Here is a 27,374-nt window from a genome sequence, read left to right on the forward strand (position 1 = left end):
CTTTCCCGGCGCTATCCGCACCTCGCTTTTCCGGCGCATTTTCCCCCAGCTAAATTTCCGCCGAGCGTTTAAATCGTTGCGGCGGTCGGTTCATCTGGTCGCTCCTTCAGTTTTCCCAAGCAGTTTGCGGTTAGTTAGACAGAGGAAAATGTGCTAGTTTGACATGACTTCTGCTCAGTCGAACGCAATAAAGAAATTCCTGGCCCATGAATTGTGAGTGTAATTGCAATTTTATCGGGACTAAGTTGTTCGGGTTTCCAAAGGGACAGCTTCAATATGAATTATGAAATGGGCATTAGTAGCACAGCTGGGGGAATTTACAATGGCATAAAATAATATTTGCTTAAGATAATTCTAAAACTCATAGGATTATGCATTATTAATATTGCAAGAAATATGTACAAAATCAATACACGAGTACTTTTAATAAGCTTGAATGACAAGCAGTTGCCGGATTGAAGAAATAAGAATGTGTGAGCAATCCGATCTCTGCATGCAAGTCGAACAAAACTCAAAATTGGTAACAAGAACATGCCGTCATGCTTATAGACATGATGCTGTAGTAGTATACTTGTATATACCGATGATAATTCCATTGTTTCCATGGGGAATTTCAACGGAAGCCGAGAAACCAGCGGCGCGTAAGTCAGGCAGTTGTGAATGCGATTTCAAATTGACGCTTAAATGGCATTCAAAACGAAAGCAAAAACAATGAAAAACAATCAAAATACGGCGGATGGACGGAGGGACAGATTGACAGACGGACAAATGAGCTTTTTGAGTGTTCTCAGCCCGTTGTTGCACTTGTCATCATTCTGGACAAAGATGATGGATGAGGTGGGCCAAAAGGCGTCGCCAGTCGAATGGCAGACACTTTTTGTCTCCAAATCCCCAGCAAAAAAAAACACAACTCATCGTCCGACAAGCAAAAAACCTAAGAAAACAAATTATACGGTTTAATGGCAGGTGATATGCGCGAAGCGAAATAAGCTGGCTGATAAAAAAGTGGGAGTGGAATTCATATGGCAGAGTGAACAAAGTTTAATTTGGACACAGTTGGTATTATGACGGAATCAATCAAGACTTTAATAAGCTTTAAAGAAAATGTTCCGGTACTTAAAGAAACCGTTTAAATTGCCTCATTTGCATAGCTAGTAAAAACGAGAGCCAAATTTGTTTAATTTATAGAGCTAAAAGTATTAGCTATTATAAGCTATTAGGTTGTATGACGTGTTCTCTTTCAGAAACATTAGTCTGATTGCAAATTAGAAGATGTAGGAATATAAAGCAGTATCTTATGCATTGCATCACTTTCCATGCAAAATAATTACTTTTAATGGCTTAAGAAAACATTAACTTACAAAGCACACTTTTATCTAATGTAATTACCACACACTGCATTGCAATGCAAAGGGCTTGACAAGCTATCGAATTATCAGCGCAGCCGTGTGAAATGCCACAGTAATCACTTGAGTGTTAACTCAAACAATTTGGCACAGTGAAAATTCAAATTGAAATTGGCATTAGTGCCCGGAATTGGCATGTGGGCAACAGTAGCTGTGTCCAGTTCCAATCCCCGAGTAATTCCCCTTCCTGTCACCACGTCGCTGTCCATGGACTATTTAAATTAATAATGGCATAACCCCAGCTCGCCCACCATTCGGCCTGTCATTAGGCGCATTATCCCTCCAGCCCATGGCCAAGATCTGGGAACTTTGGTGGACCCATGGTATCATCTCCCTCTGTCAGCCTCACGTGCTCATTCGGCTTAATTGTAGCAATTTGAGTAATCACATGTGGACATGTGGGTTGGCAGGTGGACAGCAGTAGCCTGCTTATTGGCAGATACATTTCACGGGGAAATAATATTGCAACGAGTGATTAATTTCAGTAATCAAAAGCAATGGCAATAATTACGCCGCTGTACGCGAGTTCATCCCAAATGAATGCTTTCATCTGCGCGTGGAAACTGGTTTCAAAAAGTCCAAAAAAAGGCATAAGCTCAACGTTTGAATGAGTGATTTTATTGTTAGTTAAATATTGTAATGAACTTAATATTAAAGTTTTGTATAAAATAAAAAACCTTTGCAAAGCACAGATATCTTCAATAACTATTTATTAATCATACGCCGTGTTGGCCGCCACAAAGCCCAGTCAAATGTGAGTCCTTGGTGGAGTGGTGGCCAGCTGTGAGCTCTTTTCAATTTACCCCCAGTTGTCATTAGCAGCACTCTTTCTTTTTCCACGGGGGAAGAGCTCTGCAGATCGGCGTTAAAGTGTAACACTCCATAAAACAGATGCCTCGCCGGGACGTGACCACAATATAATTACCCGCAGCGAGACGAAGACGAGCGCGCGCCACTTGTTGGCCAGCGTGTCTTGGCCTTTGGCTCTTCAAAAGCTAATTTACATGCCGGCTTGGCCCTTCGCTCTAGGCCAAGCCAAGCCAAACCAAACCAAACTAAAAATAATAAAAAAAAAAGCAAACAGAAAAGGGGAAAAAAACACGGAGACAAACCAGCTCGGACTGAAAGTAAAAGTTTTTAACACTTTTCATTTTAGAAGCTGCTGCTCTCCGCTGCTCGACACGTGTGAGTTTTGGTTTGGTTTTGGTTTTGGCCTTTGTGTGTGTCTTTTGGCCTCTGTTTGCTTTTCGCATTAGGCCAAAAGAGGATGATGTTCGGGCCCATTATCAAGTGGCAGCTGTTGGCAGCAGCAGCAGCAGCACGTTGGCATTTGGCTTTTGTAATTGGTCGATCGCCGGCTCAGGCGGGTTACAGCATTGGTATGTGTTACATGTTTGGCTTGTTTCTGGCTTTCTTGGCCACTCTTCAATTGGCTTATTTTGATAAGATCTTAGCGCTGTTATGTGTGGCGGCATGGGGTTTCACTTTCTGGGTCATATTTGCTTCGTTTCCCACTTAATTGATACCGATATTATAGATATATCAGAAATCAGGTGAAATATTGATTCAATTTAAAATGTATAATAAAGTTGTGTAGTTGGTTGCCCTACATTATAATGAGAATAACTTTGCTGTTCTATTTTGACTTGAATCTATAATACTTCGATAAAATAAGTGAATTCTAAATACTAATATTTGCCTAAATTTGCATTCCCCTTAACTGAGCTACCTTAAATTTACTTGAACGCAGCAGTCAATTATTTCAACGGATTCATAACCACATGCCGTAAGCAACGCCCCTTTCAATAGCAACGTATGCCTTCAGAATTCCGGTGCTCTCCGTCCCAAAACCCTATGAAAACAGCAACAGTTTCGGTGTGCCCACTGGTCATGAGAAGGGCAAACAACACCGAAACCCACAATTACACAAACAGGGAATCCGCAAACTCATCCAACAACCACATGCCGAGTCAGTTAGTTCCATTCGGGGTGGTCCAATTCCTGGTCTTGGCCAGATTTTGCTCAGCGAGGCGTGCTCATGACCACTTAAAGCCGCTTTAAGCTCCCCCAAAAAATATGTGCCATCGTCACCGGCATCGCAGTTCATATTGGGGCTTTGGCTTTTCCTGCGACGAACTTCCTTGGGGACTAATTTTCCGATTTCACACACAATTTTACATCGACAGCAGCAGCGAGGGGAAAACTTCAGTTCGAGTCGGTGAGGTTGTAAGTTTTCCCAGATTTGCTGCTGTTAACCATTTGACCTGGCCCGAAGTCAAACCGAAGTTGAAGCTCCTGTTTCACAGCATTCACAGCATTGTTGTCCTTACAGGACCCTTTTCCCCTGTGTTATTATGCTTATTGCTGCAACTAGAGCACGTATTATGACAGTTAGTTAGGGGTAGAAGGCAAAGTTTGTACATATTTGTGGCCAGTATGCTGATTGTTTGCACACTTTAAGTGACAAAAGGCCAACTGGTTGACTACAGCATTCCTACACTTCATATGCTCTTTAAAACGCATTATTGGGACTTTGCATACATGTGTGTGTGTGTGTGTGTGTGTATAATCATTAATATAAACTATTCCTTTCACTTGAGACAATAAACCAAATAAATTATTCCTTTCACTTGAGATAATACACCAATAAAGCTGATTTTCCGCTTCTGAACCTGGCTGCAAACACGGATAAACTTAGTTACGATCCAGTTCGAATAATTTCCGCCAAAGTTATGGGCGAAACTTTATAGAATTACCTGAAGGACTTGGAAGGAAATGCCAGGCACGCGTTGAACCAGAGCTGTTCTTAGCCTGTTTGCATATGCCGAGGATATATACTAGTACACTCATTTTTATTGCCAGACGTGACTACATCGCTTTGGGCATAGTTATGGTGCTCGAACTTTAAATTACAAAAATATACTTTTTCGGCATCAAATCCCAGTGGCACACAACCGAGTGTTTGTATTGAAAATCTATGGAAAATACAAACGGATAAATATTGCCTTTCGGTTTCTGGTGGGGCGCAAAAGTTTTTTCTACGATTAAGCCACGTATGTAAATGCTTGAATAATGTGAACAGATTTAACTTTTGCCATTGTGCAAAACTTTTCCAACCGGCTGATGAAGTTGAGGAAGGTAGTTTTTTTCCAGACAGGTTAATAAAATGGCAAATTGAATGCGCTCCAGTCGGGCCGATAAGCTGATAACAGCATGGGACCTGATAACGATGATCATAATGTATCCGTTTTACCTTTTAAGTGTCTGGTTCTTTTTTCGGTTCGATTTTTTTCTGGAATTTTTCTGTCCCTTTGTTGGACTTCTTTCCTTTGACCAAAGGCGACAATTTGTTGGCATTTTTTACGACTGCCAAGTGGCGTTAAATTAACGGGGCGGAGAAAGTGGCCGTGGGCCGGAAAGGAACGGAACGGAAAGGAAAGGTGAAAGCAAATGCTTCTGACCCGCATTTTATTTTATGCCGTTTTGATTTTTCCTTTACGTTTCCGCTCCTTTTTTCGCATCTTTTTTTCCTGTTCTGTTGTCGTAAGACTCCATTAAACAATTCAATTAAGCCGCGAGGGGCAGCTGTTGTCTTTAAAATGTCAAGCTGGACATAATGCGGGCAGGAAAAGCAGGAAAAGGGGGTACTTGGTATGTCCACATCCCTGCCCGGTTGGCTGAATTAAAACATTTTATGCAAATTTTAACGCTACTTCCACTGAGTTTTTCTCGCATTTTATTTGCCAACCTCCGCTCTGTGATGGCTTTTACTGTTTGGCAAACGCTTAAAGTATTTACTTTAATTTAATGGTTAAAACGAAAACAAGAAACTCGGCAATTAAAAACGGAAACGCCTAAAAGCTGGCAACTGTAAAAAAATCTAACAAAAAATAAAGAGGAGCCGCGACGGAAATTAAAATATTTCCGGTTTTCTGAAGAACTTTTTTTCGCCTACTGATGGCCAGAGCTACGAAAAAGGTTGCATCTGCCAGACTTGGGTCATTGTAATGCTAATTGAAGTTGAATCGTTTTTGGAGGCAAATTGCTGGAAGTTGAGGAGTCCTTCGTTGACCATAATAATTTATGTAGTGTGAAGAAAAGGGTGCTCTCAGCGGAACCGAAAGAAGCTAAAAAAAGTCAGCACTTGAGTGATACTGCTAAGTATCTCAGTGTAATGACTAGTAATATTATAAAAAATGTATAGGCATGATCCTTATCGCCGCTTATTGATGATTCTCGATCTAAAACTTAGCAATATGGCTGATGGCTTTCGCAGTGCCATTGCATATAAATGTCAGATAAATAGTTTCCCGGTTGGTGACGCGGGCATCAGCCATAAAATTGCAGTGTCGCGGCCAACGTTGCGTATACGCAACGCCAACAAGACAAACTCGAGACGCAGATGGGTGGGTGATGCCGGCGGATGATGGCCGAGGGGGAGGTTGAGGAGGCAACCAGGCAACTTGGCTAACAAAGTTATGACAAGGATTTATGAAGTATGCATTAAAAATGAGCAGCTATTTGCTGTTTTGCAGTTCAAGTGTGGCTAAGAATTTGCTTAAAGCTTTAAGCCCAGTGTCCCCAAAAAGAAGGCCAAATGCCAAATAAAAATTGCAGGCTCTCCTTGAAGACGTTTGCCATTCCCACGCAGTTGAAACAAAACATTGTCGTGTGCATGTTTGTTTGTTTGCATGTTTGTCTGTTTGCCTGTTTGCCAGTTGCCGGCTGTTTGCCGTGTGTCCCGTTTGTTTGCATACAAATTCTTCAGACGCCGCCGCATTTGTTTGTTCGTTTGTCGAGGCAACAGGCAACTGACAACTGCCAAAGGAGTTGTCTCCTGGGTAGGATCTTTCTCTGCACCCCAGCTTCCCAGCTCCCCAGCTCCTCTGCTCCTCCGTTGCGAGTCCCTCGGCTACGTGCCACCTTAACTGTGCATATAAAAATTCGCATATAAATCAGCGACACATGCACATACACATCTCGCTGCGCCCAGTGCCATCTGTAAACATATCGTTATTTATCCATTTACCCCGTTCCACGTGACAGACGCCCAAGTTGGAGGGACACGAAGTGGGGTATTCACTGTAACAGTATGTGGGCTCGCCCGGCTGTTCGGGATGCAAGTTAATAGGAGAACATGATGTGGTTGCGCTGCTCAGACGTCTTCTCCACCGGCGATAAACGAGGAGTTTGGTCCAGAGTCAATCAATTCCGAAGGAATTGTTTTAATTCAGGCGAGCTTTTTGCGGGAGAAATGTTTTTAGCACAAATAAACAAGGCTGCAGGAGGAAGAGGTATGTTTTGGTTTTGGTTGGTCGCTCAATTCTGTAAACACTGTTAGCACAATGTTTTCTTCAATGCTAGATAAATAACAACACAAATTTATAACAGACGTATTTAAGGTAGTTGTACATTTAAATTTCGTTGACTCGCTGAGTGCTTCTGTTTAATATTTCATTCCGACTAAGCTATTCGACGAAGTCTTTTATTCCCACGCCGAAAGTATTAACAAAGCACTTTTCCGCGCACTCCGCATGAATATAAATCCAGTTGCCTAGTTTTCTTCTTTTCCCGCTCGACGGTGCTCATTATCAACGCAGTCGGGGCGGAGTGGAAAATATATATTTTTATATACACATGATGAGCTCGATTTTCTTTTCATTCTCATTTTCATTTTCGTAATAGCGCTCTGACAATTTTCATGTGAACTGGCGACGATTTTTCACCGTCACTTTGCGGTGAGCAGAAGCAGAAGCAGGAGCAGAAGAAGGAGCAGGAGCAGGAGCAGGATGCAAGGACCTTCTGCTCGACATTTGGGGCTTTCGGGGAAACTATCCTCGCTGACTGTAAGGATTTCCCCACACAACAAGAGCTGGGCAGGAACTTAAGCAGGAAACAGGAAAAGCAACGTATCCAGCTTCTCTTACTTTTCGCCAACCTCTTTTTTGTACGTGACGTCTTTCTCTCGAGACGTCACTAGATTTATTGTATGCAAGTTATGTGTGTCTGTGTGTGTGCTAGTATCTGTGTGTGCCAGCACGAGTGTGGGTGCTGTTTGCACTTGTGTAGGTGTAAATATGCAAATCGGTTTTTTCGACACGCTGACGACTTTTGCACAGCAACTGAAATGTGCTTAAAATTTGCAAAATTGTAGTTCATTTTTATATTCCATCGAATAGTGTCCCTTTTTTTCTGTTTGCTTCCCCTTTTCACCTTGACAATTGTCCTGGGGCCAGGATTGCTGCACACAGAATACAAACAGCGTTATTTTCCCCCCAACGACTACGTTTGATTTGGCTTCACCAGATTTTCCCAAATGCATCCATTTCTCATCGGTTTTCATGTCTTTTGTTTGCATTTCGGTTTTTTTTCTGCCTCTTGATGGGAGTTTGAGTGCCATTTTTCGCTTTGGTTTTCGGTTTATTGTCTGAAATTGTTGCCAGGTTCGTAAAATGGCAGTTAAAAAGAATCAGGCTTTTCTGTGACCGCTTATCCTTTCTACTCTTTTTTCTAGTGGGTACTTCTGGCCTCACTCAACTAAGTAAACTTAGTTTTTTTTTATTTTATTTAGATTTTTTATTAATTCATTATTTTTAAATATTATATTATACCTATATACCTTTTCGATTAAATTAAAAGACTCTAACTAAAGAAAGGTGAGAGTGTATTTAGACAATAACAACTTCGTTATCCTTTCCTTATCCCTTTGGCCTCAGGTAAATTGCAATTCCAACGAATCAAACCCTTGCTTTGCGACTTAATTGAAAATTAAAAAGGTGCACATAAAAAATTAAAATTAATTTCGTGCCGTTTGACCAGACCATTCTGACCATTCGACCTTATTGTTAGGCCAAACGCTTTTCGGATTTACTTGGCTAACCCACACTTAATTCGCTGGATGAAGTGGGCGAATTCTGCACTGGCCATTTAACTTTTAAGCAGGCCTGATTAAAAAAAGCGCATACTAGGCCACACCGCTTTTTTGTGGCCAAGCTCGCTAACTTTTTTCGCCAGCACAGCGCTGAACTTGAACATTTTCGTTGGGGACTGGGCGCAGAATTCCTAACAGGCAGCGCGTGTAAAATGGCCAACGAAAATTGCAGCTGCCAAGCAAACACATGCAGAAGCCGCATCCGCCACTTTCGCGAGTGCCAGTCCGGGGAACCCCAGCATCCGCACATCCGCGTGTCCGCATATCCGCACATCCGCCACCCGCCCTTCGTCCTGGGATGCCTCATTTGGCGGCTCGTGGCAAAGAGCTCCAAAAAAAACACTAGAGCGCAAAATGTGTAGACTGTAGTATACTGTGCTCTGCGCATTTAGAAATAGATAAGAACCAACGAGTAGGAACAATTACAAGTAACTAAATAACTAATTTACACTTTTGCCATTTTAAGGAAAAAGGAATTCATCCATTTTTGTTAAAGTCCCAAAAGAGATCAACATGCTCCTTATACGCTATAATATCATTACAAAGTACTTTGATCATATGCTTGTATTACATTAGAAAACATTACTGACTAACTTTAGATCAAGCATACCCACACCCATTGCGGGGTATCAGCTGTAACAACGGGCGAGTTAGCAAAAATGTTTAAACAGCTGGTAAAATACAAAGGACAAAAAGGGGCGTAGGTAAATTTATGGGGCGGGGTGTGGACCTGTCGCAACACAAAATCTGACGCCTAAACGCAGCTTAGCGATTAAAGCGCTTTTCAAACTTGGCCTCAGGGGGACTTTTAAGCGCCCAAAGCCGGCTAGCATTTCGCTTTCCCCTCCTGCCCCCCGCTCGCCATGTTTGTTTTGGCTGGAAGAACAGTGGCCCAAAGGGAGCTAATGCCCGGGTAGTGTTAATTTCCCACCGAACTACAGCGACAAGTTTATTTTGGCCCGTTGGTTTGCCATCTACTGCATGCTTTGGGGCTACTGCGGTTGTGGATCGGCATTTCGCTGGGTGCTTTATTGGGGATAAATAGACACACGAGCGCTTAAAGTGTCCATGTGAATTAAAAGTCCTGCGAGAGCGGATAATTCACGAGAGAGATACTGAAAATCACATTCAATTAGGGATAAAAAACATATTTTTATCAATTATTTTATGTTTACAAACACAGTTAACGTTGTGGTATCATGGATATATGTTTCGCTTCGCCACATTTCCCATTTCATTGGCAGTGAACAAGTTGCTTTCCATTCTAAGTCATTCTTACTGCTTTGCTTCGATCAATTTGTAATTTCCCCCCTTTCGATGGAACAAAAACGAGCTGCATAGTTTCGAATATTTTCCTTTTCCAGTGAAGAAGAAAAACTCCTCTACGAATGAAAAACCAAATGTAAAGCAAGTCACAGTCACAGCTTGCGACATTGCCAATGTTGTTGCTAAATTGTTAAATAAATCAAAATCCGAATCACAGCAACCAGTCCCTCAAGCTAAGCTGGCACGCCAAGTGCCAATCGAAGGGGAATCACCGGGTAGATTGGGTGGTTTGGGTTGCTTTTGGGTGGTTTGGGTTGCTTTCGGGTGGTTTGGGTGGGTGGGGTTTTGCCAGATGGGCGGATGGGTGGTTGCAGTGGGAGGCGACTGTTATTGATGTGCTTTTAATTGAGGCTTGTGTGTCGTGTCTGCTGCATGTTGCTGTCAGTGCTGCCTTCAGTGCCCCGATTCCCCCCATTGGCATTTGCACTGTCAGTTGTCCTGCCATTTGGCTCATAACGAAATTTTATTAGTTTTTCAGTTTTCAACACTTACCGGCAGTCGACGTGTGGGCCATGCAAATGGTCAGCATCAAAGCAGCCAGGCTGATGGACCCACGGATTCCCAGCAGATTCCCCAAATCCGTTCGCCTTCGACGACCTCGTCGCTGTTGGTTATTATTGCATTTTTTCGTAGACATCTGCAGTTCTGTTCCGGAATCCTTCCGATGAAATTCGAGGCATACTCTCGGCTGGAATGCCTCCGAATGCTTCTCTGTTCTGTGCATTCTGCTACTGCAAGGAAATCGCAATGGGTTATTATTAGTTAAACTTTAATTATTAAACTCGAATTTATTGGCTAAGTGCCACGCATTGCCCAAGTTATATTGATTTTCCGTAATTTATGCAAAGTCTGCTGCATCAGCCAAAAAGTTTCAGTATGAAAAAATGTCAGACCAATTTGCTACAGAGATGCTGGGCAAAGTTTTTAAGGAAAAGGAAGAGAGTTCAAGTATTAATAGAAAAAAAGTCAATTGGAATGTGCAACGTGTTAGTAAGACTTGACAACTGACCCCGAAATTAAAATTTAGGAGGAAGCTCCACATAATTTATGAAACATTTAAACATCATAGTATGGTGGAATCACTTTTGTTGAATATACTTTTAATGTTGGTAAGCTTTTAAATTGGATTTCTTCACTTTGAGTTATTATTAAATCAACTTTGTTAAAACAGCACAAAGCACACATTAATTTAAACGATTCAAGCTTCAGCCAATCGAAACCGAAAAATTAGCATCCATCCACCAACTTTTCGCATTCTTAACAGCGTTTGGCTAACACAATAAAGATGTTAAATATTTTATGATAAGTGATTTATATCGAACATGCCATGAATATTTCATGCCAACATAATTTGGTTAACGGTTAACATTTTTAGCGGCCCGAGGTATGCGAAATGCCTAATTTGATAAAACGCTTTACTTTCAATCAGATTGGACACGCATAAAATTACAAGAATTTGACATTTGTCAGCCAAAAATTAGCCGGAGAATTCGGCTTTATGCAAATTAACGAAGAGCGTATTCGCCAGATACATCGCATACATCAGATAAATACAATCTATTAGTGCGCAACTGAAAACTGTGAAACGAATTCCGGCAACGGCTAGAACAATGCAAAATGCTGTACAATTTGAGGTAATTTCAATATTAATTAGTGTGGCGTGTGCATAAAAGTTAATTAATGTTTTTTACGCCCTAGGTGTTAATAATTAATCAGCATGAGTTGTTTTTTTTGCCCCCTGGCGCCCTGTCTTTTATGTCTGGGCGTTGAAAGTAGCTGTTGATTTACGGATAATTAAGCAGATTGTAAATTTATGCAAATAAATAAATATTTAATCAATCGGGGTGTGTGAATTAAAGTGGAAATGTATCAATCCATCAGCTGCACATTACCCATTAAATGATAGTTATTTTAAACGATTATTTGTTGGCTGCTTAAATATATATCTTTTTACTCATCGCATATTCCGAGAGTTCAATGTGTCATTTGATTATTGACTTAACGTGGCTATGTTTCATTTCTTAATTCAACTGCTCTCGGCTTACATACCCTTTTTCTCCAAAAATTTAACTTGTCTGCCAAATCTTAGATATTTAAATTGGTATTGTCGAAATTTGTGAATATGTCTAGGAACTATGGTAGGTTGAAGCCTTAATACTCCATTGACACCTACGCACAATCTCTGTATTTATTGTTTTTAAAGGACCTGGCCCTGGAGCGTACATGCTACCCAGCAGTTTTGGGCAGAAAGGACCCCAGTTCTCTTTCGGCCGCAGAATAGATCGCAGTAGAAATGAGAAACCTGGACCGGGTCCTGCTGCTTATAAGGTGGATAAGGTGACTCGCTATGGAAACGCGGAGGGACCACAGTTCTCCATGTACGTTAGGAACGCCAAGATGAAGCCCCTTCCCATTCGATTCTCTTGAAGATTCGATTCTGATTCGTATTGAGTGATCAAGTAAAATCTAATAAGCTGCTTCAAATCTATTCGATGCTGTGATATACATAGTGGTAATTTAAATATATTTATAGTGAGAATAAATATTTATATGAGGCTTTGAACATATCCTTTAGCTGGCTGTCCACTCGATGCGCCCGCATTGAATTTCCAATTTTCCTCAATTAATGCCCAAGACATTGATGCACAAATTGCATTCAAATCGATGCCATGGCAACGGGCATTGCTAATCGCCCTTAACTCTGCAATTAATTCGATGACACATTCATTTCGAATGCAAATCGATGGCAAGGATGGGAAATCGGGAAATGGTAATAATGACAGTCTGCGGTGGCTGCTGGCATGAGAATTGATACACAATGCGGCGACAACCACTTGTTGGACCTGTTGCAAGAGCCTTTGGCCAGGACACTTCACTTCACTTCAGGACGAGGGCTTAGATGAGGGCACTTGAGCTGTTTGCCGGCTTTGTGGTGGACTAAAGGACTGGTGGACTGGTGGAACTGTAATGAAGCCGCCGGCCGAGCTCTTAAGTAACTCACTTTGCAGTCCAGTCCAGGCCAGTCGTCCACTGAGTGACTGAACCGCGCCGAAGGAGCTGCTTCTGGCATCTAAGCGAAAGCCTGTTATTTTCCTCGCTGCCTGTAATAATCACACAGTAAACAGGCAGTGGTAGAAAGACTTGCCTGGGCTGGGGATGTGCTGGTTACACTGAGAAATATTTCCGTTTGTTGGTTATTATATACATGTAAAAACAGCGTGAAATAAAAAGTAGTATCCGAGCTAAACGCACTTTATACGGAATAATATCCATAATTCAAAAAAGAGGACACACATATTTTTTATCTAGCCATTATGACATGATAACTAATTAATTATAATTTGTAATGGATGCATTTATCTATTCAGCTTGATTTCACCGTCGCATTTGAATACATTTTGCCCCACATTAATTGCCACATTTCATAAATCTCAGTATTACAAAAGAAGCGTATTTTCTCTCCATGCACTGGACTTCGGCGTGGGAATGGCCAACAGAAAGCCAAAGAAAGGAAAGGGCTTTGGACTAACTGAGTCCGCCAGAAGAGAATGCCCCTCCTGCTCCTTCTTCTCCGCCCATCTGACCAGTTGTAATTGCAACGTCAACGTAAATGCATGGCACATGCAGCAGCGACTCAGGAATTTCACGGATGTGCGATGTGCGTGCATTTTGCAGATGCTCGAGCTGACCGCCGCTTGGACATCACGTATTCGCACAGACACTCGGGCGCACCGACAACGGACCGCATTTGATTGCATTTTCGCTGCTCCAGGACGCGGATGAGCTCGGAGGTGGCAGGAGGAGTAGCTCGGGAACTCTGGCACTTGGGAACTGGGAACTGGAAGCCCTGCCCTCGATCCACTCCTCCTGCCCAAGATTTATCTGTGCGCGTTTATTTTAATGTTACGTTCTGGCATCTTTGCTCATTTTTGCCTGCCGCATACCCTTTATCAAAGGTATTCTACCTGGTGGCCAGAATTGGTGAAACCAAATCCATATCTTCTCTTCGTTCAGGATCAATTTCATATTGAAAAAAATTGAAAAAAAATGTTTAGTTTTTATCAAAGCAAAAGTTTTATAACAAAAATGTTAATAGAAGATGCCATGTATTGCGAAGTCTTAAGATCCTAGTGAAAATATCAATCTTCTGCAATTTAAGCTATTAATTGAGTGTCTAGCACTCTTTTGAAGTGCATCTAATCTTCGCCAGACGGACGTCCGACTGGGTTTTTGGTCTGCTTAAGCAGCCTCTTTCGATGCATTGCCCATTGGCTGGATGTCTTTGTGTTTATGGAGCCATGTCCGCAGGTTGCCATCTTCATCTGGCCATCAGCAGCAGCACCATCATCATCATCATCAACCGAATCACAAGAAGCAGGAGCAGAAGCAGAAGCTGATGCAGAAGCTGCATCCTCGATGGCGTGCCATTCCTGAACGTGGTACGTTGACCGCTCGGAATGTTGATTCATCTTCTTGGGCATAACTGGTGCCAGTTTGCACGGACTACTCTCTGTTTTATTTTCCTATTTGCACAACTCCACTTGCTCTTTTATGTCAATCAGCAGTTTGGCATTCAGCTCCTTGGCCGGCTGCTACGCGTTTATGGGCCATCATCATGGTCATCGGGCCGGTTGGAAAATGGTTGCGTCTATTTTTAGTGGGGCACATGCGTCGCTTTCGCCTGCTCTATTCTATTCCTGACCACCACCACCACTTCACTCTACTCGTTCAGTATGTTAGATCCCCAGGCGGGTCTCTATTATTCCCATAATAAGCGAAGATTGCCCTTAAGTGGCTGCTGGCGGGGATTGGGCGCGTACTCGCAACGCATTCTTCTTTATTTTTAGCACGATCTCGGCCTGTCTGGGCCTGTTACATGAATAATTGCCAGTTAGGTTGCCGGGCCCACATTATCGCCGTGGATCGTAAATGGACATAGAACTTAATTGCATTTAAATGCCGGCAGGTGTGGGTAATGCACATAGTTAGCCCATAAAAATCTGGCAAATTAAAGGCTTCGAAAGTTACAACTGCGTTGCAAACCAATACAATTCATTGGAACCAATTATTGTAGGGAATTATTTAAAATAGGACTGCACAAAATGCTTTCATGTTCTACGAATTAAAAGGAAATCGTAGATATTTCTTGAATTGACATTGTACCTAAGTGGTTCTTTAACAATTTGTTATACACAAGGAAAAGGGATAAATTTACTAAAGTGTTTCTTCAGAATATTACGGTTCAGACTTCTAAGTATAAGATGTGATATTTTAATATAAATTTGGCCATATTCAGGGAAAATCCTAAGCAAAAATCATGCACGACTTGCCAGCCTTTGCTTAATATTCGTACCACCGGAATCCAATCGGCTGACTGTCATTAGCAATTCGGGCAATCAATGAAACACTTTTGGCCAAACAAAACGTATTCGTAACAAAAGATAATGTTAATTTGACAGCCCCCGGCAATTGATTCCCAGCCAACTGACAAACGCACATGCCCGTTGATTGAAGGGTCATTACAGGGTTAAAGGAAGTTGGTAGCAGCGGACTGACCTCACACGCATTTGGATTTATTTATGCCATTTCCGATTTTAATTGATATTACTGAATTGAGCTTTTGTGTTTTTGGTATAACCTCCCCTTGATAAACCATAATCGACCCTGTTCCACGCACGTGACTTGTTTAAGTGATAGCTTAAAATGTAATTTCGCCTATTTAATGTGCTTGCCAAAATTGGGAAAAATTGCGAGTTAATCACAACAAATATAACCATTAATATGAAATCATTTAATTTCGTTGTCTGACCCACTTAGCTTGTGGAAACATCGAGAACCTCATTTTCGCCATACTCGTTTTATTCAGCTTTTTGCGTTAACTTTAAACGGTTACCTTAACTTTGCTCATCCGAAAGAATCCCCCCATAAAGCTGCAGTAAGTCATCGTCGGTCAGCTTAAACTAAGCTATCGCATTAAAAGTTTTCAGGAATTTAAGACCATTTAATGTGAGTCAAAAAGTCAATAAACCCAAGCGCTCGACTTCTTCATGCTGCCCAGCGAAAAATAAACCAAAAAACAAGAGAACCAAAAAAAAAAAGCAAGACAAGAAAACAAAAGTGGAGCAACAAAAACCTGTCACGTTCGACAAAAGTGCATTCACATTTTGAAAGTCAAAGCGGGAGAGCGAAGTTTTAATGTATCTTCGATGAAGCAACCACCCTGGTTCCGCCACCAGATTCAGATACATTTCTATCTTAAAGCCGCATCCCGACAACTTTCGTCGTGGGCCCAAGACAAATTCGGCCAATTTCTTCATTATGCGTTGAGGTTTTCTGGTTTTGGGTCTGCGGACTGGGTCTGGATTTTCTTGGCCACCTCCCTTCTCTTGGGGTCCTTTCTCGGCTGTCTGGATGTCTGACTGCTGTCGCCTGTCATCAGGTGAAAGGCAAATAAAACGTCAATTTGTATCGCCAGTTGTGTCCTTTTCATATTATTCATATGCACATTACACATTCTGAATTTATTCATGCCGCTGGAGCAGCCTTTTTGTGTCAATAATCATTTACATGTTTATCTAATTTGGGAGGCTTTTCCCATCGCCCTTTTATGGCCGCAGCTTCAACTTGAACTTGGGGTGAAATTGCGATTCGTGGGAATTCAATTATAGCCGGCCAATGTGGGCCACGGCACAGATACACAGATTTTGGACTTCAGATACTTTTGCAGTGCGCTACTTTTTTCATTCCGGACGCCACTTCCTCTGAACTTGTTGCCAGGCCAAAAAACGAGTTGATGGCCAAGCCGCAAAAATGTGCAGTGCAAGTTGTAAAGCGGCCAATAACTAAAATACACATAAACAAAAAATAAATAAAAACGCAAATACGAAACAAAATCAAGCGACCCAATGCCAACGAAACGAGCAACTTTGTTGCCGCCTGTCATCGACGGCAGAGCAAGTGTTATGGCAGCAATTATTGTGGTTTCCGTATGCGAATTTTCATTTTGACAGGCCAAAGGACGAGGCTTGCAGGATGTGTGCGAAATTTCCTGAATAATTCTTGACGGGCAGGATGCACACAGCGCTTGGAATCGATAAAGTTTATTTCACAGCACGGATGGGAGGAGGTAAAATAGATAGAGCCATGGGGGATGTGACAGGACACAAGGCATTTTTTAGTACAAAACTTTAAAAATTCTTGTAAAATATTGGGGAAGGAATAACACAATAGCTACAATCATAGGAGAAGGGTAAGAGGTACATTTATGTGGTGTAAATATTACAAGTTGCTCAATTCTCATAGTTCGATACTCGGGTGGTAAGGCTGTTAGTGCTGCTGCCATAGAAATAATATTCAAAGCTAGCTCAGAAAGTGCTGAAATGGCCAACTAATTTTGAAACCAAGAAAGCACAATTTCCGGAGCACCCTTTCCTACTTAGTTGGTTTTGACTATTTGACGCAGCTACCCTTTAACCGAAGACAATGACTCCATTTTGGAGTGCGCCTGTGTCAGCGCCACGTTTCGTTCTTGACATTTTGTTTAAAATGTGTGCTCTGCATTTTGCGACTAGCCGCAACATCGCCAACCGGGGGGCTTCAATAGTCGATAGCCAGAAGCGGCGGCAAGTTGGCAAGACGAAAGGCCAAGAGGGCTGTCCAATTTGGCTTACATGTGGCAGCCGAATCCGTGGGTCGTTCACTTCGTCTTCAGTTCAGTTTAGTTCAGTTCGGGGCGGGCTGTCTAAACGCCTTCAAATTTGCGCTGATTTGACACAAAAATGTGATGTAAAGTAGTCGCCGCCTCAAAATGCAAATTGTGCATGAATATTTACCCCTCTTCCGACCGCCTGCCGTTAAAGGTTTTTGTTTACGCTTGTTTTGCTGTAACTACGATTTTGGACACGGGTAGCGGATAGCGATAAGGTGAAGGATGACGGGGTTTTGGGGCAGCTCGAAAGTTTTCCTGCTCCCTGTTATAAATTTCGTATCCAGCAGTTACTTACAACAGCTTTGTGGCACTTCGCCTACATGTGGATACTATGGCAACATAAGGGGAGCAAAAAACACCAAAAATCAACAACTTGCCATGCAGAGAATTTACTTGGAACCAAGTTTCTGCAGGCGAAACTTTATGGCAAGTAATGATTGTCACAAGAATTTTTAGCTACTTTCGATAGCAGGCAAAATTACTTTTAACTTTCAGGATTATATGATTAATTTGTGGGTTATCGTCAGGTTACTACACTGTGTGGCTAGTATTTCTCGAACTCGGTGTTCGCCTGTCAGGAAATAGCGCAGTTGTGTTCTGACCCTTATCGCAAAGTATATTTTATGCATTCGGTCGACATTGATTAACCAAAATATCACGCCTTAGCGCTAATTGAGCATTTAGCTTAATGGAAATTCATAAATAGCCCGAAAACCCTCATAAAGTCGAGACGAAACAAGTCTGCCAGACGAAAAGGTTGTATTTGCGGCTTTATAGTGCCGGTGATTAATGCCGGCAATAAATAGTATTGCCGAGAAAAAACCCGAAACTAAATACGGATGAGTCAAAATGGGGCTGGACAAACACAGCCCAGTTCGTCGGATCGATATTCAATATCATTTCAAAATGAGGCCGCCGCCACATGCGAAATGATTTTTACACACGCCTCGAAATTGTTGAGGGCACCTGGGCGATTTTCAATATTTGTGCTTCCGAAAGCAAATTAATTAAAACTACACGTACGAAGGTTGATGGGCGCACATATTGAATTATTTTTGGTATTTGTGGCATTTTCAATGCTGTCTAAATGGCGCCACACATTCGTGTAATTCGATGCGCATTTTTGGCAGAATTACTTTGCTCAGATCGAAATGATCTAAGCTGAAAAATTTCCAAAAATAATATGTTTGCATGCCAATCTTTTTCAACCGATAAAATGTTAATGTTTTGTTATGATTTTTGGCTCGAGCAAAAATACGGAAACAGGTTTCGCCCAAAAAAAATATAAACAAAGCCCGGCTCAAGTCACTTGTGAAATTTGTATCGTTGAGTTCATGTGGTGCCCATGCATTTGTGTATTCATGAATTTCAACCGAAACTGAATAAATCTTCTTTAAAGTCCCTTCTGCAGAATTTTTGCATCTGCTCCGCAGGTTTTCCCTCCCGACTCTCTTTAAAAATATTTTAAATGAGTCAGCTAAAAAACACATCAAGTTGCGACCGGAAATTGAAAGACGCTGGTTAAGTCATCTTGAACAAACTTAGCAAAAACACTCACAGGTATTTGCACTGTTTACCTTGTCGAGGGGCAATATGTTTTAAGATATAAGCGACACTCGTTTCAGGGTTCCATTGCAATCTTAAATGTAAACCAATGAACTTTTAATAAAGTAAGCAAACAAATAAATGTTATTTATCCGGACACAGGCATATCGGTTGATTCTTGGACGCCATTAGTGTTATAAGTTATTTATTTTCCTATCATTAAAAGTTTTTTGTATTTATTTACCTTACTTTTTTGGGCAAAGAACTGTCAAAGGAAAAAGTTCAATATATGACGTTTATTGAAATTCAGTAAATTCATTCGAATGTTCAGATGAATCGGGCAACTGGGTATTTTTCAAAGCCAATGGTGACGTAGGAAAAAATGAAATATGAATTCGTTTCCTGGTAACGAATGTGCAACAAATTAATTGATTTAATACAGAGTCAGCGAAAAAAAATACACTCGAGTGTAAAATCATTTCTGCCTTATTTATTTACGAGGCTTAAATGCTCATGGCAATTTTATGTTTTCACTTTTTATGAAGTGCGTGGCAATTAAACGAAAATCATATGTGGGGGTAGTAACACCGACTTGGTTAATCTGCTGCATTTCTGCCGGTTTTTTCTTTTTTTTTTGATGGATCCACGGGCTTTGAGCCACTGGAAGACTTTGTACGTAAGAGGCTTAAGTCTTTGAAAAATGTTCATTATTATTTAGCCATGCAAGCCATGTATCTCCTATGCCACGCAATGTTTGCAAAAAAACAAAAAAAATACAAAATACAAATAAAAAAAAAACAGATTGAAAAAAATGGGTAGACGAAGGCGAAGGCAATTCAAATTCAACACATTTTGCGTTTCATTCATAAAAATTCACAAATATTTTTTGGCTATATATTGGAGATATGCGCGATTTTGGTTTTATTGTCTGTCTGCACTACTTTAAATGGGTCCACGTGCCGAATTCGTGGGCGCCGGAGGGCGGTGGGCAGTGGGCGGGGCTCAAGTGCCCCTCTTCTGCAAAATTGGTAATGAGCATTGTTAAAATGCGCTAAGTGATTTTTTGCACTTTGCGACTTCTTCGCTGTCGCCTCGTCTTGGCCGTTTTGCAAGCCATTTGTGCACCGTGTTTGGTTGCTTTGTTTGGTTTGTTTGGCATGGTTGCCTTTTAGTATTTGCCTATGAATGAAGTGGCTATATCTAAAGTGGCAACAGCTATGTGCTAGCCATATATTTTCATTCATTTCTTGAGCTTCCTTGTGGCGGCTTCACTTTGCAGCAGGCAGCAGGAAGTCCCAGTTAAGTTGGCAAAATACTGATAGTTGGCATATGCAGATGGAAATTAACTTTATTAGGCACTCAGAAAATATGCCTAGTGAATATGCTTAAGAACAAAAATGTCTCCCCCTTCGCAACTTACCACTCTAAAATTCCCTAGTTAACACATCTACATACAGTTGACAAGCTGGCACGTGAAAGATATGCGGTGGGGTAAAAATAAAATAATACATCGTCGAACTATCATCAGCACGCGATTTCGTCAGAGCATATGGCTTAATCTCACGTAACAGAAATTATTCTATAATAATTCTCAACGTTCTACGCGGTCGGACAAAAGATTTCGCATGCATTTAGTTGAATGATTTATACCTCTATTCGTAAATACGTACATACGAACTTCGAGCACTCACAATTCATCTAAATGGCCATCCTTAACCTTGAACCTCGGGCGCATTAGAGAGCCAAAGTTAATAATTTAAATCAACTAATTGCGGCCTTAATAGGCGAATTTATTTACGGCTGACTTTGGGGCGCATGACCGACAACACCACCGACAACAAGATGCGAAAATTTCTATAATCGGCAAGAAGCGACGCTTAATTTGCAATGAATCCCCAGAAGCCGCACAAATGAATGTGCCAAAAATTGAGGAACAAGATTTCAATACAATGCCGTCTGAATTAACACGCTATAGAAGCTGTCAGAAAAGAAAAAAAAATACGGGAAAAAAATATACGTGTAGGAAAAGGAGAAAAAACCCACAAGAAAAGTTCACAAGCCACGGCTAAAAGGCAGACACGCGTGGCTTGCCATTTGTTTATTGTTGATTTACTCGCTTTATTTTCGTGGTAGCTGGTAGTTGGTAGCTGGATAGCCCAGCGACAATGCCATTAAGCTTAATGTTTATTATCTATACAGCAAGCCTACATGAAACTGGGCGAAAAAAAAATACAGTGACGAGTAGCAATGTATGTAGCAATGAACCTTGTAAGGTCTGGGCTGCTGTCAAATGGCTTTATTTCATCTGCCACACACATCAGTTGCAGCAGCAGAGTCGCTCATACATTATGAATACATTTCAAACACCTGTAATCGTAAAAATCAGCACTTAGTCACCGTCGCCGCCTCTGCCGCCTCTAAAAATCCAAACAATTTGTGAACGCCAAAAAGTACACAGAAATAAAGAGCAATACCTAACAATAATGGTACATAGTTCAGGAGCATTTCAATTGTTTGCCATCAGGGGTATTGAACAGGTAATTGAACTATGTAGCTGGGGTATACGAATCATAACAATCGCAAAGACACATCATCCTTCACTTACTGCGAATTAACCATACGATTTGTTCAAACAGCTTCGCCGATTTCACAGGAAATGTGGGTAAACATATTTCAAGTATTTCTTTGAAATGTGATCTGCTAAATTTGTTCAGCTATTAAACAAATTATATTTTCAACAATTTGTGTTCACTAGAATTTCCTGCCATTTATAAGTTCGCTGATCTATAAAGGTTTTTTGTCTCAGTTTTTAGTTTTAACTTGGCAGTTTGCCTAGGAAAGTCAGCTATCATTTATTTTTCACTTTCTGCTTGCTTTCGTTCTTTTAACAATTTACCTTTAATTTTTGTTAGAATATTTCCAAAAAATGTCCTGTGAATAATATAATCTTCTACTTGAGCACCTGCAATGGGCTATATTTCCTTGGCTATGGCAGCAAAACTGAATATTTACGGCGCGTAAATATTTTGGCGCATTTTCCCCCGCTTCGCTGGGCTGAAAATCACCAAGCAAACCCTCGTGTCTGGAAACGAATTTCTTGTTCAATAATTTCACTCTTGGCAACCGACTATCAACAACCTTTGCATTATTTTTGTTGCCACTGCAATATATTATTACTACAAGTGTCCCCTGGTTTGTTGTACAAACCTGGCCACATATGGCCCATATCGACTTGCACATGCAGACACTTACGTTTTGGGCCGAAATGAATATTTCGCGCTTTTTCGATTTGAGGCGCGCGTTGGGCGCAAAGAAATATTTTCTGATTAGCGTCGAGCTGGTGGTGTTGCTATTGCTGCTGCTCTTTAGACGGTTTTTGCCTCGCTTTTGGCCTTACCCACGTTTCTTGCCGTTTTCTTTTGCGTTTTTTACTACTTTTTTTCTTCGTTTTTTTTTTTTTTGAATATATATTTTACATATATGTTATGTTTTAGTGGTTTTCCAATTTCTTATTCACTTCATGTCTGCGCCCGCACACAGTCGCACAGTCGGACACTCACCGACGCAGTGGGTTCACCGTAGGCAGTACGCACTGTAACTTATGTGAGCTTTCTGCTGCCTTTGGCCGATTTTCGATTTTCAACCGCGACGTCAACGTTGAGCGCTCGAAATCTCGTTACTAACTAAAATAAACGAAGCGCGGCCCGACAAAAAAATCGACATCAGAGTGGCGATGTTTGCCTTTTGTTGTTGCAGCCGTCGGCGGTAACCAAGCTCGCTCGCACACCTGCCCATCCCCGCCCCAACCCGCCCCGACCCGCCACGCCCCCTCATGCACGCCCCGTCTTCGAACGGCGGCAAGTTCAAGTCGCAATGTTAGGCTTGAACGGCGATGGCGGATCAGCTCATTTCTAGCCAGCTTTGTTTTTGGGAGAAAAACACATGTTCAGCCACCTAATAAAATGTCATATTAATTTTGAAAATATTTGTTAAGAGCTGAGTTATATTTTGCAAATAGAAAAATGCTTTTTTCGTTGCATAATTTAAAATTACTTACAATGTTCTAATAAGAAGAGTGTTATAATTACTGCGATCAGAGAGTTTTTTTCTCTTGCGTCCAAGTTCACTATTGATGTAATAAATAAAATGCTAAAAATAATGAAATTTCTTTAAAAATTAATGTGAAATAGTTTTATAAAGCTCAGGCTTAGCTCGTTTATAGCCATTTTATGGCCAAGTGTAATATCTCTGAGCTTGAGCCGCCTGAGTCGGCGCTGATTTAAGTTCGAAGCGAACTTAGGATCGAAGGCAAAACTTGCGAGCCGGCAAAAGTGAACTTGCGTGTTGCTGGATTGTGCGCAACATGTTGCTTCCGCTGGGAATTTCTTAGTGCCAATATACAAATTTAAATTGGAATGACTAATGAAAAAAATTGTTTACTCGATTTCTTCAACCTTGATTCTTCCTATTTGGGTAACCTAACTCAGAATATTGTGTTCGTTAGCCAATTCAGAATCAGGCCTTTGCCTGAGGCATTCTTGAAACGTGCTGAGTCGTCCTGTGATTACCAGAAATTCCAATTTCGTCGCTGAGTTCGACTTTGCACCTCTGTGCACTCGGCAGACAGCTCTGTGAAGTGAATCCCACCAATTTTGTTGCCAACGGCAAGCGAAGCTGCCCCATGACGTCTAATTTTTCCCGAACTCGTTTGCTTACTCACACACGAAATTATGCCAGGAATGTTGGTGGGACCCGCGGCATCTGAACGGTGGTTGTTGTGAGCGTCTTAGGTTGCCTTAGGCTGAAAGTCGGTAGATTGATTCCGAATCGAGAGTGTATCCATGAAATGGAGTATCTTCGGAGCGAGGTAAAAGCCGGTTGATAGCCAAAATGTTGGTCACTTGGCAAGTAAGACGCGTGCCATGTGTGGAACTGCATTCCATTTGTTAGTCTGGGCTTATCCCGCTCAATTAACCCAAGTCCCTTTGCCTTTAGCTGACTCATGTTCTGGCTAAAAAAAAAGATCAGGTGATTTCATTTGCGGGTCGAAAAAACCCAATAAGCCATTGACATCAGTTTACGATTACCATTTCTGCAGAGTTTTACAATCGCATTTCGGTTGGTAAAAGCAAACTTTACTGATTTTACGGCGCGGTCAGCAAGCGAGTCATTCGTACCAATTTCAGCAGAAACTGCAGCATTCTCTCTTTTGGCCACGCGACTTTACCAATTTCTACCGAATTTGCATAAGTTTAATCGGGTGACGATATTGCAACGAAGCAAAAGGTCAATGAAATGGGCAAATCGTCTTTAATACATCTACTATTGCTACAAAGTAGGCAAAATGTTGTATTTTCATTATTGTCAACCGATGAGGTATTTATGGGGTTTTGTTACCTAAATTGTATCAAATGTATGAGCCAAAGCTTCTACTTTTTGGCAAAAAAAAAGTCCATTAAACCTTTCCATTTCCATTTCCTAAGCAATATCTATCAGTTTCCTGTGTTTCTGCCATTGACATATGTCTAAACCTGAAATATGAGAGGAGGCTGAGTTGATTGAAAGATATACGCGTGCTTTATCTTAAAAAAACGGGCAAAATGTCAATCAAAAGTCAAACCGCGACTACTCACTGCAGTAGAAATTTCCGATAAAAAAGAAACAAAAAATTGCTTTTCTAAATGAAACAAGTAAGAACTAATCGTTAGAGTAGCTCGACTACCACGATACCAATTATTCAAAAAACCCTTTTCTGCTGATTAGATACCAAGGAAAGACTCTCCTATTTTTAGTCCCCAATAAGATAAGCCAAGCTTATTCATTTCATATTTTATATTCAGTAACTACGGATATTAGCCATTTCTGGCTTTCCCGTGCTGTTGGCATATAAACAAATATAAATGGGAAGCCGTCATTTTCATGGGCAATTTTCGAGCATATGGCAAGATGAAAACGCAAATATGCCAAGCAAACGGCGGGTATTCCCATACCCAGTATACCCTATACTCATTCGTATGTATGTGCACACAAAAACAAGAACAAATCAAACAGAAGCCAAGCAGCGTTCACAATTCAATTTCAGCATTGAAATCAGATACTCCACCTAGTCGCAATCGCGGTGAGCCCCTTTGCTCAAAGTTGGGATGTGGATGTCTGGATGTGTGGATGTTTAGAATTTCGCACAAGGTACAAATCTGTTAACGCTTTGAAACCGCAGACAGCCACCGGAATGTTGGCGCAGCTACCGAGTTGTAGATGCACCGGGGGCCTGAGATAACAAAACACTCTAATTGATGAACATATTGATGGTTCCCGGTGCTTTTAACAAGAAATTATTGTGCCCCATTTGGCTGACATGTTCATTATTGATAGCTAAATATATGAGCTTTGCCTAAATCGCAGGAAATGCATTCCAATTATAATGAAAATAATTTGTATATCCAGCAAATCTATCTATCAGTACCACTGTAATGCATATAGTGTAAAGCGAACTACGGAAGGTAAATATATATGATTCGCCTATTTTCGAGTCTGGCATTGCCAAGCTGGTAAAATTCCCTTTCCTAAAGCAAAGGCAATCGGGGAAATAGGGTATGAAAAAAAATCAATAAAAAAGAAAGTAAGTATTTATTTTAAAAATTGCATTTTCTGCACAATTTGCCAATTTGCCAATCGTCCAACTTCCATTTCCCTTTAGCCAGTTTAAGCCGCTTAGCCAATGGCCATCACTTTGGTGCCGAAACTGGAAATTGCATTTGACTAATCCACTCCATTCCTTTATATTAACGAGTTGATGGAATTCTTTTTCGATTCGTTTATTTGAAATATATTTTAACATTTAGATTTTGATTTCCGAATTGATTTGTACATTAGAATCAATAATAAAAGGTAATTTATTTAAACGTTATTCATACGAATATGTAATGAACAAAGCGACAATATTTAATTGCATTTGAATATGGAAGAAAAAAAAGGGTAAGTGCTTGGTATTCCACTCCTATTTGGATATGTCACCATCCCGTTTTGATTACTTCGAATATCTATCCTTAGGGTTGGGAGGCCATCCGTATCCTGGCGGTGGCCCTTGACTTGGTGTGTATCTCAGCTGTTCGCAGCGTGATGCCAAAGATGTCCTCGTGGTAGCGACTTTCGTCCTGTGGAAAATCGAAAGAGCAGTGCAACACAATGTATGTAGATTCGCTGTCATCATATGTCGCTTTACACTACATTGTTCAAAACTATTTTGGTGCTAGCTGGGAAATATTGCTCATACGCCGAGTGTGACGGAGAGGAAACCCCTCCACTGTCGGTATTTATGGCTAAAGCTCAACGTTATACCGCTAAGGATACTTACCCGCAGTGTTAGCAAAAATGTCTCAACTTCCGCCTCGCTTTTCTGCTCTTTGCCGGCAATGCACTTCCTGCCAAAGAGAAAGGAATACGGCAAAGTTGAAGTGTGTATAGAAAATACAGGAAAATTGTGAAAAACTCTTTATTTATTCGCACAGGAATATGGGACGTAATCTGTGGGGACGTGGCTACAAGATTTATAAAGTGACAAGCTGAAAGGGAAGCTGTAAAAAAAGTTTACTCTATTCTTTACTTAACATTAGCTTCATTTACTAGAACCCATTAGGCTTTGCTCTTTAATCGCCTAATAACCTTTCACTAATTTATCATTTTTACTTCTTCATAATTACAAGATTCAGGTAAAGAAGCCTACATATGTATTTGTCTCTAAGGACCTTTCCAATTAGCAGACGCAACAGATGCGCCAGTCTTTTCTGACCTGGTTTCAATTAAACTAAACCGCTTAAGACTACGAGCACATTTCCATTGAAATCCCTGCGTAAGGACAGCGCCATTATGCAATATCCTGTGCGTTTGGATTGAGACAGCCCGTATTTCACAATAAGGCACTTAATCAGAAGCTTTGAAAAAAATGTGAGGCCGAGAAAGGAAATATAAAAGCCAAGCGATGGCAAAATGCCTGACCGTTGGGCATTCGAAAACGGAAAACTCGCAATGGTAACTCAGGGGAAAAGGTGCCCCGTCTCCCTGTCCTGGGAATGAGCAGCACTCTCTCCCACTCCTCGGCACAAACACACAGAGGCAATCAAACTTAAAGCAAAGCAAACCTTACCTGATGGTCTGGTACACATGCTCGGCCATTGTGACATCGCCGCAGACGTAGATGTGGCCCCGCTCCTGGACAATCAACTGGTACAACGAATCGAATTCCTGCTCAATCAGGTCCTGCACATATGTCTGCAATGCACAGGCGATGCGATGCCAAATCGAAAAACAAATCATTACATAAGCGGGAATTGCTCAGATACAGAGGGAAAAAACAAACTATATATATAGATTCTTGTTATTGAATGTTTGTGGTATGTAATGTGATTTGAATTTCTTTTTATGAAAAACTTAACAAGTTGGGAGCATAATACATGCAAAA

The 27,374-nt window shown here is 41.1% G+C and overlaps 3 protein-coding genes across 4 annotated transcripts in view; 1 reads left to right on the forward strand and 2 right to left on the reverse strand.

Annotated features, from left to right (window-relative positions):
* The window catches only part of LOC6527187 (cell wall adhesin EAP1), a 29,672-nt gene extending 7,064 nt beyond the window's left edge, over positions 1 to 22,608 (reverse strand). The window contains exons 1-2 of the mRNA XM_002088245.3: positions 22,169 to 22,608; positions 10,156 to 10,394 (exon numbers count right to left, since the gene is read on the reverse strand). Of these exons, the coding sequence (XP_002088281.1) occupies positions 10,156 to 10,387 (232 nt within the window). The 5' untranslated portion in view covers positions 10,388 to 10,394; positions 22,169 to 22,608. The remainder of the gene's footprint in view (positions 1 to 10,155; positions 10,395 to 22,168) is intronic.
* LOC6527188 (outer dense fiber protein 3-like protein 2) lies at positions 11,653 to 12,914 on the forward strand. 2 transcript variants are annotated; one of them, XR_001454332.2, is made up of 3 exons: positions 11,657 to 11,801; positions 11,867 to 12,175; positions 12,239 to 12,914. XR_001454332.2 is itself a non-coding variant. In XM_002088246.3 (2 exons), exons 1-2 carry the CDS (start codon positions 11,786 to 11,788, stop codon positions 12,088 to 12,090), a joined length of 240 nt encoding a protein of 79 aa, XP_002088282.1. In that variant the 5' UTR covers positions 11,653 to 11,785; the 3' UTR covers positions 12,091 to 12,208. The 2 variants fall into 2 exon arrangements, 1 of the variants encoding a protein (XP_002088282.1); XM_002088246.3 differs by lacking the exon at positions 12,239 to 12,914 and having other exon boundaries at positions 11,653 to 11,801; positions 11,867 to 12,208.
* Positions 22,609 to 25,715: 3,107 nt separating the features above from the next.
* LOC6527190 (nitric oxide synthase) overlaps positions 25,716 to 27,374 on the reverse strand; it is a 34,807-nt gene continuing 33,148 nt past the window's right edge. Inside the window, exons 17-19 of the mRNA XM_002088248.4 lie at positions 27,060 to 27,184; positions 26,271 to 26,337; positions 25,716 to 26,070 (exon numbers count right to left, since the gene is read on the reverse strand). Of these exons, the coding sequence (XP_002088284.1) occupies positions 25,963 to 26,070; positions 26,271 to 26,337; positions 27,060 to 27,184 (300 nt within the window). The 3' untranslated portion in view covers positions 25,716 to 25,962. The remainder of the gene's footprint in view (positions 26,071 to 26,270; positions 26,338 to 27,059; positions 27,185 to 27,374) is intronic.

This window comes from Drosophila yakuba, chromosome 2L, assembly GCF_016746365.2.
Source record: "Drosophila yakuba strain Tai18E2 chromosome 2L, Prin_Dyak_Tai18E2_2.1, whole genome shotgun sequence".
Classification (NCBI taxonomy): domain Eukaryota; kingdom Metazoa; phylum Arthropoda; class Insecta; order Diptera; family Drosophilidae; genus Drosophila; species Drosophila yakuba.